This window comes from Ctenopharyngodon idella, chromosome 15 (genome assembly GCF_019924925.1).
Source record: "Ctenopharyngodon idella isolate HZGC_01 chromosome 15, HZGC01, whole genome shotgun sequence".
Taxonomy (NCBI): domain Eukaryota; kingdom Metazoa; phylum Chordata; class Actinopteri; order Cypriniformes; family Xenocyprididae; genus Ctenopharyngodon; species Ctenopharyngodon idella.
Genome location: NC_067234.1, coordinates 13327093 through 13345532, shown reverse-complemented (window position 1 = coordinate 13345532; position 18440 = coordinate 13327093). Strand labels below are relative to the sequence as shown.

At 43.3% G+C, this 18440-nt stretch overlaps 2 protein-coding genes across 6 annotated transcripts in view; both read left to right on the top strand.

The window, feature by feature from the left end:
* The window catches only part of mfrp (membrane frizzled-related protein), a 49085-nt gene extending 40679 nt beyond the window's left edge, over nucleotides 1–8406 (top strand). Inside the window, exons 10-11 of the mRNA XM_051862463.1 lie at nucleotides 5873–6000; nucleotides 6097–8406. Of these exons, the coding sequence (XP_051718423.1) occupies nucleotides 5873–6000; nucleotides 6097–6321 (353 nt within the window). The 3' untranslated portion in view covers nucleotides 6322–8406. The remainder of the gene's footprint in view (nucleotides 1–5872; nucleotides 6001–6096) is intronic.
* Nucleotides 8407–9065: 659 nt separating this feature from the next.
* Nucleotides 9066–18440, top strand: part of LOC127495589 (transmembrane 4 L6 family member 1) — a 26877-nt gene continuing 17502 nt past the window's right edge. The window contains exons 1-5 of one of the 5 annotated variants that reach the window (XM_051862529.1): nucleotides 9520–9736; nucleotides 9998–10174; nucleotides 10278–10346; nucleotides 11614–11759; nucleotides 12176–12362. In XM_051862529.1, coding sequence (XP_051718489.1) covers nucleotides 10004–10174; nucleotides 10278–10346; nucleotides 11614–11759; nucleotides 12176–12362 — 573 coding nt within the window. In that variant the 5' untranslated portion in view covers nucleotides 9520–9736; nucleotides 9998–10003. Of the gene's footprint in view, nucleotides 9085–9519; nucleotides 9737–9997; nucleotides 10175–10277; nucleotides 10347–11613; nucleotides 11760–12175; nucleotides 12363–18440 lie in introns of those variants that run through there. The other 4 variants (XM_051862525.1, XM_051862528.1, XM_051862527.1 and 1 more) reach the window with 4 other exon arrangements.

The window sequence follows — 18440 nt, the reverse complement described above, 5'->3', positions numbered from 1 at the left end:
ATGGATGAGAGGCTTCACTATGCTTATGGAAGCATATGTGTAGCAAATTTCAATTTGAAATGTAATATGCAAAATGGCAATGCAATATGTAAAATGGCAATGCATTTCTGTATTTGAATTTACATTCTCCATACCATATGTGCAATGTTTGGAGCAAAATGATAGGCCTAATTCAAATTTAACAATATAATTTACATTTGCTATTTCCTAACATAGTTTTAACATATAATTTAAACATATATTTTAATGCTTTATAAGTTGCAAAATTAAAATGAAAATGTATTAGATATGTTTAACATGTTCAAGCACCTATGAATTGATAGGATATATTTATAGCCTATAACTTTTTGGATATTTTCGTCTCTACTAACATTAAACATTGATTGCACCTCTTTATCATACTTTAATGTAATTGCTAAGATTCCATGTTCAGCAATTACCCCATTCTAATACATAGAATGGGGTAGGTATTGCTGACCATGAAATCTTAAGAAAGAGTTTGTGTGCACTATGTAGGGGACTGTTGTTTTTTCTTATGTATGTATATATATATATATATATATATATATATATATATATATATATATATATATACAGTGGGTACGGAAAGTATTCAGACCCCCTTAAATTTTTCACTCTTTGTTATATTGCAGCCATTTGCTAAAATCATTTAAGTTCTTTTTTTTTTTCCTCATTAATGTACACACAGCACCCCATATTGACAGAAAAACACAGAATTGTTTACATTTTTGCAGATTTATTAAAAAAGAAAAACTGAAATATCACATGGTCCTAAGTATTCAGACCCTTTGCTCAGTATTTAGTAGAAGCACCCTTTTGATCTAATACAGCCATGAGTCTTTTTGGGAATTGGATTTGGGGATCCTCTGCCATTCCTCCTTGCAGATCCTCTCCAGTTCTGTCAGGTTGGATGGTAAACGTTGGTGGACAGCCATTTTTAGGTCTCTCCAGAGATGCTCAATTGGGTTTAAGTCAGGGCTCTGGCTGGGCCATTCAAGAACAGTCACGGAGTTGTTGTGAAGCCACTCCTTCGTTATTTTAGCTGTGTGCTTAGGGTCATTGTCTTGTTGGAAGGTAAACCTTCGGCCCAGTCTGAGGTCCTGAGCACTCTGGAGAAGGTTTTCGTCCAGGATATCCCTGTACTTGGCCGCATTCATCTTTCCCTCGATTGCAACCAGTCGTCCTGTCCCTGCAGCTGAAAAACACCCCCACAGCATGATGTTGCCACCACCATGCTTCACTGTTGGGACTGTATTGGACAGGTGATGAGCAGTGCCTGGTTTTCTCCACACATACTGCTTAGAATTAAGGCCAAAAAGTTCTATCTTGGTCTCATCAGACCAGAGAATCTTATTTCTCACCATCTTGGAGTCCTTCAGGTGTTTTTTCATGTGTCTTGCACTGAGGAGAGGCTTCCGTCGGGCCACTCTGCCATAAAGCCCCGACTGGTGGAGGGCTGCAGTGATGGTTGACTTTCTACAACTTTCTCCCATCTCCCGACTGCATCTCTGGAGCTCAGCCACAGTGATCTTTGGGTTCTTCTTTACCTCTCTCACCAAGGCTCTTCTCCCCCGATAGCTCAGTTTGGCCGGACGGCCAGCTCTAGGAAGGGTTCTGGTCGTCCCAAACGTCATCCATTTAAGGATTATGGAGGCCACTGTGCTCTTAGGAGCCTTAAGTGCAGCAGAAATTATTTTGTAACCTTGGCCAGATCTGTGCCTTGCCACAAGTCTGTCTCTGAGCTCTTCAGGCAGTTCCTTTGACCTCATGATTCTCATTTGCACTGACATGCACTGTGAGCTGTAAGGTCTTATATAGACAGGTGTGTGGCTTTCCTAATCAAGTCCAATCAGTATAATCAAACACAGCTGGACTCAAATGAAGGTGTAGAACCATCTCAAGGATGATAAGAAGAAATGGACAGCACCTGAGTTAAATATGTGAGTGTCACAGCAAAGGGTCTGAATACTTAGGACCATGTGATATTTCAGTTTTTCTTTTTTAATAAATCTGCAAAAATGTCAACAATTCTGTGTGTCCATTAGTGAGGAAAAAAAAAATTAACTTAAATGATTTTAGCAAATGGCTGCAATATAACAAAGAGTGAAAAATTTAAGGGGGTCTGAATACTTTCCGTACCCACTGTATATACACATAAGTGGCATGTTCTGAAATGAGGAGGCGAAGTCCTCACAGGTTTTTTTATTTATTTATAAATCAAACTAAATCCATGCCCATTGTCAAATTTTCCTCATTAAATGATCACATTTCAAAAAAGAAACCAAATGCAATTCTATTTAGCATTTTTACACTGACAATGTAATTAATGTTCTATAGTAAAACCAAAACTAAAGCATTGCAAGTGTTGTACAATTAACTAACTAAACAGAGGTTTAAGCTGTAGACCTCTTGTAACAAGTTGCTTTAAACTAAGAAACTGATGATTCTGTTCAAATGGTTAAATGACTCTTTTCCATAGCTTCCATCCCGTTTCTGTGTCTGGTTTCATTCATTTTCACTTTCCATTTGACCCATGTGTGCGTGTTTGTGTGTGTGTTTGTTATTTAGTGAAATAAAACTTTTGTGCATGTTCATGTGAGTTTTGATTCTGGACACTGCTTGTAAATCGACGCTACTTTAATGATGCGTTCACAAGCTACATGCTGTGGCCACAAAAAAATATCCTTTTTTTTAGAGTTGATAGACTTTCAATATTAAAAGTTTCATATTTGGTTTGGATCGATATTTAACAGCAATAACTTTTCGATTTGTACATGCATATGATGTACAATGATCAAAAATTTAAAATAGCTTATTAATCATGTTAATGTTAATGAATACAAACAGAATAGTTCATTGTTAGTTGAGCAATATACAACTATACAACTTTTTTATTTTAAAAAATATATTAATAAATATGTAACCATGTGGTAAGGTGTTTCTCATTTGACTGTATTTGTCACGATCACCGTCTGTTCCTGTCAGTTCCTGGACTCCATTTCCCATAATCCTCCCTGCCAATCACATGCACACTCCACACCAATCACCTGTTGCCACATACAGTTTAGCACACTACCTGGACTATAAAAGACTCACACCACCTGATGGCGAAGTCTTGATTTGCCCCGGTGATCAACTCTGAGCGTTTTCTTGTGGACTGTTTACCCTGTTACCGTTGGATTGTTTATTCGTTGCGATTCTCTGCTGCCTGCCCTGAACCTTGCCTGTGTACTGGACTGTGTTTGTTTGCTGCCTGCCCTGATCTCCGCCTGTGACCCGATACAGTTTGTCTGCTGCCTGCCTCGACCATTGCCTGTCCCGTTTATGTCTTTGCCTTTGCCCCTGTCTGCCTTGGTGACTATTCTCAATAAAGCTGCAAATGGATCCCCGCTCTGCCGTCCCATCATTACAGAAGACTTCGCCAACACAAGATCCAGCAGCTACCGTGAGTGTTCCTGTCTCAGCTAACATGAGTCCATCCGTCCAGTTAATGTGTCTCCGTCAAGGAGACAGAACGATAGAGGACTATGTCAAGGACTTTATTGAACTGGCACACTTAACCACCTTTGACACTGTATGCCTCATGATATTCTTTCGCGGGGGACTGTCTGATCCGCTCCGTTCCATCATGCCATTGCATGACCCTGATGGGACGCTAGAACAATATATAGATCTGGCATTACAGAGGAGTGGCTCTAGCTTTACCGTGGGTGTCGCGGAGGAACGCGACACCTCGTCCCCTCATGTAATAGCTGCCTCTACAGAGAGCATTCACAAAATGGCGGCCACAACATCATCACATCATGTCTCCGCTGATCTTCCAGAACCAAGTCAAATCTCCGTTGACCGTCTAGAATCACGTCACGTCTCTGGATCTGTCCGGAGGCGGAGAGGGTTGCGTTCCAGTGTGGCTGATCCACCGCTGACTTCAGCACAAGCGGCTGGCATTCCTAAACCTCCACCGGCCGCTTCGTACACAAGCCCGCCGGCCGCCTCGCACTCAAGCCCGCCGGCCGCGTCGCACTCAAGGCCGCCGGTTGCAGCGCACTCAGGGCCGCCGGTTGCAACGCACTCAGGGCCGCCGGTTGCAACGCACTCAGGGCCGCCGGTTGCAACGCACTCAAGCTCGCCGGTGGCTAAGCACTCAAGCTCGCCGGTGGCTACGCACTCAAGCTCGCCGGTTGCTACGCACTCAAACTCTCTCGCTATGGACAAGATGGCCGCTTTGCCAGTGCCCACGGGCAAGATGGCCGCCCCGCCAGTGTCTGTGAACGTAGGGTCGTTCCAGCCAGTGAGTCCGCTCCAGAGCCCGCTCCAGCCTGTGAGTCAGTCCCCGAGCAGCCCGCTGCCGTCCCCGAGCAGCCCGCTCTTCCTGATACGGCCACGGAGGCCGTCGCCGAGCTCCTTGGCCTGCCGGCGCCACCCGAGCGCCGAGCTCCTCGCCCTGCCGGCGCCACCCGAGCTCCTTGCCCTGCCGGCGCCACCCGAGCTCCTCGCCCTGCCGGCGCCACCCGAGCTCCTTACCCACGAAACCGCCACGGCTTCCGTTGAACTCCCCAAGAACTTTTTTTGGGGGGGGGGCCATATACCTGAGGGTGGGGAGCTTGTGGGTGGGGAGCTTGCGGGTGGGGACCCTGCACGGCCGCGATCATCATCGGCCTCCGAACTGCTTGAGCTTGCGGGTGGGGACCTTACACGACCACGGCCTTCAACTGCCTGTGAACTGCTGTGGCCGGCTACGGATCCTGACCTGCCGTGGGCGCCCAAGCCACCTGACCTACCGTGGCCGCCCAAGCCACCTGACCTGCCGTGGCCGCCCAAGCCACCTGACCTGCCGTGGCCGCCCAAGCCACCTGACCTGCCGTGGTCGCCTAAGCCACCTGACCCGCCATGGCTGCCTGTGGCTCCTGACCCGCCATGGCTGCCCGTGGCTCCTGACCCGCCTTGGCTGCCTGTGGCTCCTGACCCGCCATGGCTGCCCTTGGAACCTGACCCACCATGGCTATCCGTGGCACATGACCCGCCGTGGCTGCCCGTGGCACATGACCCGCCGTGGCTGCCCGTGGCACCTGACCCGCCATGGCTGCCCGTGGCACCTGACCCCCCGTGGCTGCCCGAGTTCCTGGACCTGCATTGGAGACCCCGTTCCCGTCTGCCAACAGGTCTCCAATGCACCCACCCCCCTCCCTATCTGTGCCATTTACGCAGCGAGGACGCGCCTTCCGGAAGGGGGCGTTATATCACGATCACCATCTGTTCCTGTCAGTTCCTGGACTCCATTTCCCATAATCCTCCCTGCCAATCACATGCACACTCCACACCAATCACCTGTTGCCACATACAGTTTAGCACACTACCTGGACTATAAAAGACTCACACACACACCACCTGATGGCGAAGTCTTGATTTGCCCCGGTGATCAACTCTGAGCGTTTTCTTGTGGACTGTTTACCCTGTTACCGTTGGATTGTTTATTCGTTGCGATTCTCTGCTGCCTGCCCTGAACCTTGCCTGTGTACTGGACTGTGTTTGTTTGCTGCCTGCCCTGATCTCCGCCTGTGACCCGATACAGTTTGTCTGCTGCCTGCCTCGACCTTTGCCTGTCCCATTTATGTCTTTGCCTTTGCCGTCCCATCATTACAGTATTAAGTGATAATATTATTTCTTTCATTTTTATGTTTTTACAAATACTGCCAGAAAGTATGTGACATATCTAATGTCAAACATACTGTACTTAACCATATAATGCAAAGGCTTGAACTGAAATACCATGCTCAAAAGTTTCTTTTTTTCGAAGTCAAAAGTCAGTCTCATTGAAGAAACACTTATTTTGTTTTGTTTTTCTTCTCAGCTTCATCTTGTGAGCCCATCCAAGTTGAAATGTGCAGAGGTCTAAGCTATAATCTTACATCCTTTCCAAACATCTGGCTGTCTGTTTCTGATCAGAGAGAGGCTGCTTCTATTCTGCACAAGTACAAGGTGATAAAGCAAGTTCTCAATGAGTCAAGAGAGTTATCTTTATAATCAATACAATTGACATTTTTATTTGGGAAATTTGTTCTAATATTATTGCAGGTGCTGATGGAGTTTGCCTGTTTTGAAGCTTTTCGGCGGCTAGTATGCGGTATGTTTTTGCCCCATTGTAGCCCTCAGAGTGGAGTGCTGCAGCCATGCCAATCCATCTGTTCCACGGCCGAGCAGCAATGCAGTCAATCTCTTAACCTGTTTAACTTGAACTGGCCCTTCAACTGCCACCTCTTGCCTGATTCACAGGATCCCATGGAGTGTTCTCTTCCATAGGACAAATAACTGTGTTGGTAAATGCACTACAACCTCAAAATCAAGCTGGAAAATGAGTACACTCAGTGATATACAATTGAAAATCCAGGACCAAGGATTGTCCCTTTGCTGGGCATAAAGTGAAAGAGGACTCTACTACACTGTGTAAAAAAAAAAAAAAAAAATTCTGGTAAATCCTTCTCCAAATTTCCCATGTTCCTTGTTGCCACTTGTTGCAGTGGTGTAAATGGGATTGCATAGGTCTGTCACGCTCATGTTTAGTTTCATTGTCTTGTTCTGTTTAGTTTTGTAACCTGTCACAGTTTTGCCCGTGTTCTCGTCTATTCATGTGTTATCATGGTTTGTAAATAGTTTCACACCTGTTCCTTGTCCTGTTTATTTAAGGGGGGGGTATCAGACACAGTTTCTGCCAATCTCATGTTAATCTTGGGTACCTATAGTGTAGTAGCGCATTCTTCATGTCTCCAAAAAGTCTTTAGTTTTATCATATTTATAAAAGATACTTATGCTGTACTAGGTCTTTCTGAAAACAGCTGAGCACCTGGAGGCATGCCATGCGAGCGGAGCTAAAGAGTGACAAGCACGCGCAGCTTTTGCGTAGCGATCGTCTGCAAGCTATCAATGGTCAGCTAAACAATACACAATACATCATCGCATTATACATGGATAACTTTTGAATCACTATAATGAATATACCGTATAGTGAATGATGAATAATGAATTTATGAATTCACTACATTCGTGTTGTTTACATTATATGCACTTAGGCCCCTATTGCCAACAAAACATACATTTGATGCAGTTTTACTCACCACCTGCGGTTCTGACTCTTAACCGGGATCATTACCGCTGTGACCGCTCCATCTTTCAGTTTCAAACGATCTGTACTCGAAAAAAAGACCGCAAAGTTTATGAGGGTTTGGAAGAATATTTTTAGCACAGAAATACTCTGTCATATGTCCAACTCGTGTTTTGAAACTTTGGCCATGTTTAGCATGAGAATCCAACTCTTTAACAGTGTAAATAAGTCAGAATACATAAAATAGCATTATACCCCCCCTTTAAGCCTTCTGTTTTCTTAGTTCTGTGTCTTGTGTTAATGGTGTGAAGAGTTTCTCAGTGTTTATGAAAAGTTGTCTTTGCCTCATTCATTCTACTGTGTTTCACCCATCATCTTTTGTATCAAGTCTACATGACAAGGTGCAAAACCAGTTAATTGGCCTTCTGACACTGATCACAAGAACAAACTTGTATACATGAAAATGAAAAACTCGAACAAGTTCATGGTCTCAAGGCATCCTTTCACAACTTGTAAAAAGTTCAATGTCTTTGTAGGAATGATATATCTAAAAGAATTTTACAAAATCGCAATGCTTTTTCTGTTTGATTGTTCTCAAAAGTAGATTTTTTAACCCTTCTAAGCTATCAGGGGGTCTTTTTCACCCCAAATGACATTTGCTGAAAAAAAAAAAAGTTCCCTTGATCCAAATGGCATGAGACTTTATAATGCTGTCAACACTTTCTAGATCACTTTCTTTGCCTCATTCATTCTACTGTATTTCACCCATCATCTTTTGTATCAAGTCTACATGACATGGATATTTAGCTGTAAAGTTAATTGGGAAAATTTTTATCATTACCTCTTTATATGCATTTTATGTGTCATTGAGATCACATGACAGTGATTTTTTGAGATTTTTTTTTCTTCTTTTTTTGGTCACCAAAGCACTTTCTAAGGCAGGGGCGGTTCTGAGGTTGGTGGATATCCAGGCTTAGCCCAGAGACATTCATGTATGTGTCATAATACATGAGATACACTTTAAAATATCTTTAAAAGTTATACATTGACAAAGTGTCTTTGTTTTTCCAAAGAGGTAAATAAACAAATAACTTTCACTTAACAGCATTATTTGGGTGAGAATAAATAAGTGAATAAAGATTCTCAATAAAACTCTTCACCCATTCATCATGCACATATTCAATGTTATATACCCTATTCTTACTCTATAGAAAAACTCATATATACACACATACACAAACAAACACTTGTTAAAGCCAAGTAGAATTAAACACGCAGGGCTCTATGCTTATATTTTTAAAGTAGCACTTTATTTACATTGCAATTACAATTGCATATATAATATTACAAGATTAATGTTTTAAACATAAAATTTGGAATACAATGTACAGTATGGATAATATACAAATACACATACATTATATAAGGCTGATAAATAACTTTACATTCCAAATGTGCATTACTACTTCCAACTAAGTTTTTTTTTTTTCCAACTAAGTGCTGCTAGGAGGAATTCTGCTGTAAAAGGCCACTGACTTCACATTGGATAATAAAATAAAAGCACAAGCATGGTCAAAACTTGCAAACAGTTAAAGAAATCCATATTACAAAGTTTTTAAATGGTAAAATCACATTCAGAATTTAAAATGCCATTTAAAAGAAAATATGAATAAAATATGGTTCTATCAAAACTTAAGGCATTGACTGGCTCAAAACAGCTCTGAAAACCATGGGCAAAAGTGTCTAAAATTTACACCGGTCAGTCCTTGTTGTGTCTGTGATTCAAATACCAAGCCAAACAGTAAAATATACACATCATCTGCACCTTTAAAAGTTGTACAGCCATCTATGCACTTAAAATTCCCTCCTAAAAAAAAAAGCTTGATCCCCTTTTAAGTCTGTTGGCTTGGGCTTGTAAATAGATGAGCAGGATGAAATATTACCGAATCCCAGGAATGATCCAAGTAAGAAAAGCTTTTTTTTTTTTCTTTTTTTTTTCTGCGGTGTAATGACAAAATGAACGTGTTAAACAAGATAAAGGGTGTATGCTTAAGGGTGTATACAAAAGGGTGCGATTAATCGTGATTAAAAATTGACAGCCCAAGAAGGAATATACAATTTTATTTCTCTATGGAGAAAACTTTAATTTCTGTTTGAATTTGAAAATGCAATACCTAACCACAAAGCGTAGGAGACAAAAATGTAAGATTTAAATGGGATTCGATGATGTTTTTCTATTTCATAAACATTTTATTTATTATGTAGATCACATTCATTATAAGTAATAAGTAAACAGGTATTTTTGGTGTCATAGTTTTAACATCACTTTCAAAAACGGTATACATTTTGATTTATGTGACTGACACTGATTTTTTTCTTTCTATGAAAGCAGGGTCATTGACCGCAGGGACAGGCACCTGTGTGTGTCATACATGCTTTTGCTTACATTACCTTTAGTGGTCTCATGATACTAAACTCTTTCCTGGTTTCTGCCAAATTTTCAGAAACTACTTGGCAATTATTAGCCTTGACAGGAACTATTAGAACAATCTATCTCTTGTCTGCATTGAAGTCAACGAGTAGAGAAAAGTAGAACAGGAGAACTCAAGGAAACAGGTACAATCTATGTTATTGTTGTTTTATAGAGTAGCAGTAGTTTGTAAATTGAATAGTTTGTATTTTTATTCTTCCATTATTGTATGATCTTGCACAATGCAGTAATGAAATGACTTTTAGAAAGCTTTTAATAATTAAGAGCCTGTTGCTCATCATTCATATAGTATGTAAATGATTACTCTCAGTCTCTTCTGACTCTTCTGGTTCATGATTTTAATACAATATATATATATATATATATCTTTTTACCCTGATTATCAGGTCATCATGTGCACGGGAAAGTGTGCTAAATGCACCGGAGACCTTCTCTTTCCACTCGGTCTCTTAGCCATAGTTGGAAACATCTTACTGTTTTTTCCCAATGGTGAAGTGTGGAGGACCGAGGAAATCACCGAAAAGATCTGGTTCTTTCCCGGGGTCATCGGGGGAGGACTGTTGGTGAGTCTGAAGCTTTGAGGGTGCCTGAACGAAAGAGAGACAAGCATCCATCCATGTACTCTATTCTAGAGAGTGATTTCTGTTATTTGTGTCCGTGCTGCAGGTGTTTCTGCCGGCTTCAGTGATAAGGGCTGCAGGGCTTGAGGGGAACTGCTGTGCAAACAGATGTGGGGTCAGTAACTGCTCTCTGCATGTGTACACAAAGTTCAGATCTCTGATGAGGTAATGGAGGCACTTTTTCTTTGTGTAACCAGCATGTGCATTTGTGAAATCTATTCTGTAGCTGCATCATCTTCATTAAAAAATATCTAGCTTATGAATATACCCTCTTGAGGTGCCTGAGCCAATAAGGAGTTGTCCCTTCCGAGGGAACTTTTTTTACGAGTCTTTGTCCTCTAGCAAGATATTAGCATAAGACATTGGATTGGATGTATGAGAGAAGAACTTTCTAGATTTTTATAATACTATTGTGTCACAGAGTTAGCAACATGTAACATAAATTACCAAATAGGAAATGAAAGTTAGAGTCCATCGATACCAAACATGCTTTCCATGTGATTTTAGTTAACCATAGTATGCAACTCTGAAACAATAAAACCAAAATAGTTCAAAAGAGAGAATTAATACATGGGCCAAACCCTATAAAAGGAAAATCATGAGATGGGAAAATTGGATACATGTTTATACATTTCTCAAGTTGTTATATATATAGAATATATAGGATTAAAAGGGTTTATTTGTCCTTCTCAGAAAGAATTAAGTCAGAGTCACAGTCTGCACATTCCTGACGGCAATAAAACTTATCAGTGTTCTTGTGTCCTGTAACAGGACACTTGGTTCTGTCCATGTGTTAGCTTCATTTGGGATGCTGGTTGCAGTTTAGGGGGATGGGTTCACAGAACTTTGAGAGAGAGAGTTTCTGGATTATTCATTAAATATAATGAATAATTGTGTGTCTGATCCAGACACTACACATTATAAACTAAACATGCAATATATGAGTGGCAAAGTATTATAGGACTAAAAACTGTTACATCACACAACATGCAACCACATTTTGCAGTAGAAGCACTGCAGTTCTAATGATACATTTAGCATGACATAACAGACAACATACAGTTGGTCATATAATCTAATAACAAATAGATTTCATTAACAAACAAATAAATGAACAGACATTAAATGTTGATTTGAGCTGGAATTACTTATAGGGATGGTGGAAGGACAAATCACAAGCACAGCAATGTAGGAAAGATAAGTTCTCTTTCATCATTTCATTGTAAACAGTAAATTCATCTGTATCAGCAACAAAATCAGACACAGCATTTTATGTGACTTTCTATCATGTGATATTTCTATATGTGGTCCTGGCAGAGAACAAAATACTGATCGAGTGGTTTGGGTGTTTGGACTGATGCATATGTGTGCATGTGCTGCAGATGATGCTGTCCATGCTGATGTCTGTGCTGGGTGCAGCTGGAGCGCTGTACTGCATGATCGTCTCTGTCGTCGGCCTGCAGGATGGCCCTCTGTGTGACACGGGAGACGGGATCTTTATCTACCCGTTCTTAAACAGGACTACAGAGTAATATGAAAAACGCACACATATAATTAGTTGCTTGTACAGTATATACATAACGGACAAAAATGTCGTCATTTTTATAAAGCATCAGAGCAGCAAAATCAGTTTGACAATGTTCAGTGTAATTTGTGGTTGACAAGTGACATAATATATCAGAGTGTTGTATGATTGCTGCATTAATATTGAATTCAACTGATGCTCACAGGTGTGCATATGTCACCTGCTTTAGTTTATCAGACTCAGAACCGAAAATATAATTTTTTTTACAGAAATGTGTAATCACTCTCTTACATAAACATGACACATATGTTTCCTCTCCTGCATGAATATGAGAAAAACACTGGCCTTGTGCAGTTAGAAGAGGTCTTTGAGGATACTTAGTTTTGTGATGACTTTCCTCTTTGCTTTCCTCTCTTCAGAGAGAGTTACCTGTTTAATCAGACATTATGGATAGAGTGTGAGAGGCCGCAGAATGTGGTGCTGTGGAACGTGGTCCTGTTTTCAATTCTGTTGAGCGTCGGTACCCTGGAGGCTGTGCTTTTACTGGCACAGGTAGTCAACGGACTGATCGGATGTCTCTGTGGGACGTGCATGAATCAGAATCAGGTATCATGTTAACTCTCTATATTTCTTTATATGTAAAATGTGTTAAATGTCAAGGTGTTTACTATACAATCTAAGAACCAAGAACGGGAACAGTTTATTTTGATAGACATTCTACTAACTATAAGTAACTTTGCATGATGCCAACTAGCAGTCATTAGAGTATTAGTAGACTGTCTACTTAAAATCTGCTAACAATTTATTTTGATGCTCCCAACTAGGCATGTGATGGTATCAAATTTTCATGTATTGATGAATATTTTATCACGGTATACGGTATTATCACGATATTAAAGGATTAGTTCACTTTCAAATAAAAATTACCCCAAGCTTTACTCACCCTCAAGCCATCCTAGGTGTATATGTCTTTCTTCTTTCTGATGAACACAATCGAAGAAATATTAATAAATATCCTGACGCATCCAAGCTTTATAATGGCAGTGAACGGGATCAACAAGTATGAGCTAAAGAAAGTGTCTCCATCCACATCCATCCATCATAAATGTGTACTCCACACGGCTCCGGAGGGTTAATAAAGGCCTTCTGAAGCGAAGTGATGTGTTTGTGTAAGAAAAATATCCATATTTAACAAGTTATGAAGTAAAATATCTAGCTTCTGCCTGACTGGCTTCCATATTTAAGTTATGAAGAAAGTGTTAACTGACGTCGCGTGTTGGGCTGCAATATTATATTGCAGCCATTTGCTAAAATCATTTAAGTTCATTTTTTTCCTCATTAATGTACACACTGCACCCCATATTGACAGAAAAACACAGAATTGTTGACATTTTTGCAGATTTATTAAAAAAGAAAAACTGAAATATCACATGGTCCTAAGTATTCAGACCCTTTGCTCAGTATTTAGTAGAAGCACCCTTTTGATCTAATACAGCCATGAGTCTTTTTGGGAAAGATGCAACAAGTTTTTCACACCTGCACCTTTTACATCCTCTGTAATTCCTACTTGCAGATCCTCTCCAGTTCTGTCAGGTTGGATGGTAAACGTTGGTGGACAGCCATTTTTAGGTCTCTCCAGAGATGCTCAATTGGGTTTAAGTCAGGGCTCTGGCTGGGCCATTCAAGAACAGTCACGGAGTTGTTGTGAAGCCACTCCTTCGTTATTTTAGCTGTGTGCTTAGGGTCATTGTCTTGTTGGAAGGTAAACCTTCGGCCCAGTCTGAGGTCCTGAGCACTCTGGAGAAGGTTTTTGTCCAGGATATCCCTGTACTTGGCCGCATTCATCTTTCCCTCGATTGCAACCAGTCGTCCTGTCCCTGCAGCTGAAAAACACCCCCACAGCATGATGCTGCCACCACCATGCTTCACTGTTGGGACTGTATTGGACAGGTGATGAGCAGTGCCTGGTTTTCTCCACACATACCGCTTAGAATTAAGGCCAAAAAGTTCTATCTTGGTCTCATCAGACCAGAGAATCTTAATTCTCACCATCTTGGAGTCCTTTTTCATGTGTCTTGTACTGAGGAGAGGCTTCCGTCGGGCCACTCTGCCATAAAGCCCCGACTGGTGGAGGGCTGCAGTGATGGTTGACTTTCTACAACTTTCTCCCATCTCCCGACTGCATCTCTGGAGCTCAGCCACAGTGATCTTTGGGTTCTTCTTTACCTCTCTCACCAAGGCTCTTCTCCCCCGATAGCTCAGTTTGGCCGGACGGCCAGCTCTAGGAAGGGTTCTGGTCGTCCCAAACGTCATCCATTTAAGGATTATGGAGGCCACTGTGCTCTTAGGAGCCTTAAGTGCAGCAGAAATTATTTTGTAACCTTGGCCAGATCTGTGCCTTGCCACAAGTCTGTCTCTGAGCTCTTCAGGCAGTTCCTTTGACCTCATGATTCTCATTTGCACTGACATGCACTGTGAGCTGTAAGGTCTTATATAGACAGGTGTGTGGCTTTCCTAATCAAGTCCAATCAGTATAATCAAACACAGCTGGACTCAAATGAAGGTGTAGAACCATCTCAAGGATGATAAGAAGAAATGGACAGCACCTGAGTTAAATATGTGAGTGTCACAGCAAAGGGTCTGAATACTTAGGACCATGTGATATTTCAGTTTTTCTTTTTTAATAAATCTGCAAAAATGTCAACAATTCTGTGTGTCCATTAGTGAGGAAAAAAAAAATTAACTTAAATGATTTTAGCAAATGGCTGCAATATAACAAAGAGTGAAAAATTTAAGGGGGTCTGAATACTTTCCGTACCCACTGTATATACACATAAGTGGCATGTTCTGAAATGAGGAGGCGAAGTCCTCACAGGTTTTTTTATTTATTTATAAATCAAACTAAATCCATGCCCATTGTCAAATTTTCCTCATTAAATGATCACATTTCAAAAAAGAAACCAAATGCAATTCTATTTAGCATTTTTACACTGACAATGTAATTAATGTTCTATAGTAAAACCAAAACTAAAGCATTGCAAGTGTTGTACAATTAACTAACTAAACAGAGGTTTAAGCTGTAGACCTCTTGTAACAAGTTGCTTTAAACTAAGAAACTGATGATTCTGTTCAAATGGTTAAATGACTCTTTTCCATAGCTTCCATCCCGTTTCTGTGTCTGGTTTCATTCATTTTCACTTTCCATTTGACCCATGTGTGCGTGTTTGTGTGTGTGTTTGTTATTTAGTGAAATAAAACTTTTGTGCATGTTCATGTGAGTTTTGATTCTGGACACTGCTTGTAAATCGACGCTACTTTAATGATGCGTTCACAAGCTACATGCTGTGGCCACAAAAAAATATCCTTTTTTTTAGAGTTGATAGACTTTCAATATTAAAAGTTTCATATTTGGTTTGGATCGATATTTAACAGCAATAACTTTTCGATTTGTACATGCATATGATGTACAATGATCAAAAATTTAAAATAGCTTATTAATCATGTTAATGTTAATGAATACAAACAGAATAGTTCATTGTTAGTTGAGCAATATACAACTATACAACTTTTTTATTTTAAAAAATATATTAATAAATATGTAACCATGTGGTAAGGTGTTTCTCATTTGACTGTATTTGTCACGATCACCGTCTGTTCCTGTCAGTTCCTGGACTCCATTTCCCATAATCCTCCCTGCCAATCACATGCACACTCCACACCAATCACCTGTTGCCACATACAGTTTAGCACACTACCTGGACTATAAAAGACTCACACCACCTGATGGCGAAGTCTTGATTTGCCCCGGTGATCAACTCTGAGCGTTTTCTTGTGGACTGTTTACCCTGTTACCGTTGGATTGTTTATTCGTTGCGATTCTCTGCTGCCTGCCCTGAACCTTGCCTGTGTACTGGACTGTGTTTGTTTGCTGCCTGCCCTGATCTCCGCCTGTGACCCGATACAGTTTGTCTGCTGCCTGCCTCGACCATTGCCTGTCCCGTTTATGTCTTTGCCTTTGCCCCTGTCTGCCTTGGTGACTATTCTCAATAAAGCTGCAAATGGATCCCCGCTCTGCCGTCCCATCATTACAGAAGACTTCGCCAACACAAGATCCAGCAGCTACCGTGAGTGTTCCTGTCTCAGCTAACATGAGTCCATCCGTCCAGTTAATGTGTCTCCGTCAAGGAGACAGAACGATAGAGGACTATGTCAAGGACTTTATTGAACTGGCACACTTAACCACCTTTGACACTGTATGCCTCATGATATTCTTTCGCGGGGGACTGTCTGATCCGCTCCGTTCCATCATGCCATTGCATGACCCTGATGGGACGCTAGAACAATATATAGATCTGGCATTACAGAGGAGTGGCTCTAGCTTTACCGTGGGTGTCGCGGAGGAACGCGACACCTCGTCCCCTCATGTAATAGCTGCCTCTACAGAGAGCATTCACAAAATGGCGGCCACAACATCATCACATCATGTCTCCGCTGATCTTCCAGAACCAAGTCAAATCTCCGTTGACCGTCTAGAATCACGTCACGTCTCTGGATCTGTCCGGAGGCGGAGAGGGTTGCGTTCCAGTGTGGCTGATCCACCGCTGACTTCAGCACAAGCGGCTGGCATTCCTAAACCTCCACCGGCCGCTTCGTACACAAGCCCGCCGGCCGCCTCGCACTCAAGCCCGCCGGCCGCGTCGCACTCAAGGCCGCCGGTTGCAGCGCACTCAGGGCCGCCGGTTGCAACGCACTCAGGGCCGCCGGTTGCAACGCACTCAGGGCCGCCGGTTGCAACGCACTCAAGCTCGCCGGTGGCTAAGCACTCAAGCTCGCCGGTGGCTACGCACTCAAGCTCGCCGGTTGCTACGCACTCAAACTCTCTCGCTATGGACAAGATGGCCGCTTTGCCAGTGCCCACGGGCAAGATGGCCGCCCCGCCAGTGTCTGTGAACGTAGGGTCGTTCCAGCCAGTGAGTCCGCTCCAGAGCCCGCTCCAGCCTGTGAGTCAGTCCCCGAGCAGCCCGCTGCCGTCCCCGAGCAGCCCGCTCTTCCTGATACGGCCACGGAGGCCGTCGCCGAGCTCCTTGGCCTGCCGGCGCCACCCGAGCGCCGAGCTCCTCGCCCTGCCGGCGCCACCCGAGCTCCTTGCCCTGCCGGCGCCACCCGAGCTCCTCGCCCTGCCGGCGCCACCCGAGCTCCTTACCCACGAAACCGCCACGGCTTCCGTTGAACTCCCCAAGAACTTTTTTTGGGGGGGGGGCCATATACCTGAGGGTGGGGAGCTTGTGGGTGGGGAGCTTGCGGGTGGGGACCCTGCACGGCCGCGATCATCATCGGCCTCCGAACTGCTTGAGCTTGCGGGTGGGGACCTTACACGACCACGGCCTTCAACTGCCTGTGAACTGCTGTGGCCGGCTACGGATCCTGACCTGCCGTGGGCGCCCAAGCCACCTGACCTACCGTGGCCGCCCAAGCCACCTGACCTGCCGTGGCCGCCCAAGCCACCTGACCTGCCGTGGCCGCCCAAGCCACCTGACCTGCCGTGGTCGCCTAAGCCACCTGACCCGCCATGGCTGCCTGTGGCTCCTGACCCGCCATGGCTGCCCGTGGCTCCTGACCCGCCTTGGCTGCCTGTGGCTCCTGACCCGCCATGGCTGCCCTTGGAACCTGACCCACCATGGCTATCCGTGGCACATGACCCGCCGTGGCTGCCCGTGGCACATGACCCGCCGTGGCTGCCCGTGGCACCTGACCCGCCATGGCTGCCCGTGGCACCTGACCCCCCGTGGCTGCCCGAGTTCCTGGACCTGCATTGGAGACCCCGTTCCCGTCTGCCAACAGGTCTCCAATGCACCCACCCCCCTCCCTATCTGTGCCATTTACGCAGCGAGGACGCGCCTTCCGGAAGGGGGCGTTATATCACGATCACCATCTGTTCCTGTCAGTTCCTGGACTCCATTTCCCATAATCCTCCCTGCCAATCACATGCACACTCCACACCAATCACCTGTTGCCACATACAGTTTAGCACACTACCTGGACTATAAAAGACTCACACACACACCACCTGATGGCGAAGTCTTGATTTGCCCCGGTGATCAACTCTGAGCGTTTTCTTGTGGACTGTTTACCCTGTTACCGTTGGATTGTTTATTCGTTGCGATTCTCTGCTGCCTGCCCTGAACCTTGCCTGTGTACTGGACTGTGTTTGTTTGCTGCCTGCCCTGATCTCCGCCTGTGACCCGATACAGTTTGTCTGCTGCCTGCCTCGACCTTTGCCTGTCCCATTTATGTCTTTGCCTTTGCCGTCCCATCATTACAGTATTAAGTGATAATATTATTTCTTTCATTTTTATGTTTTTACAAATACTGCCAGAAAGTATGTGACATATCTAATGTCAAACATACTGTACTTAACCATATAATGCAAAGGCTTGAACTGAAATACCATGCTCAAAAGTTTCTTTTTTTCGAAGTCAAAAGTCAGTCTCATTGAAGAAACACTTATTTTGTTTTGTTTTTCTTCTCAGCTTCATCTTGTGAGCCCATCCAAGTTGAAATGTGCAGAGGTCTAAGCTATAATCTTACATCCTTTCCAAACATCTGGCTGTCTGTTTCTGATCAGAGAGAGGCTGCTTCTATTCTGCACAAGTACAAGGTGATAAAGCAAGTTCTCAATGAGTC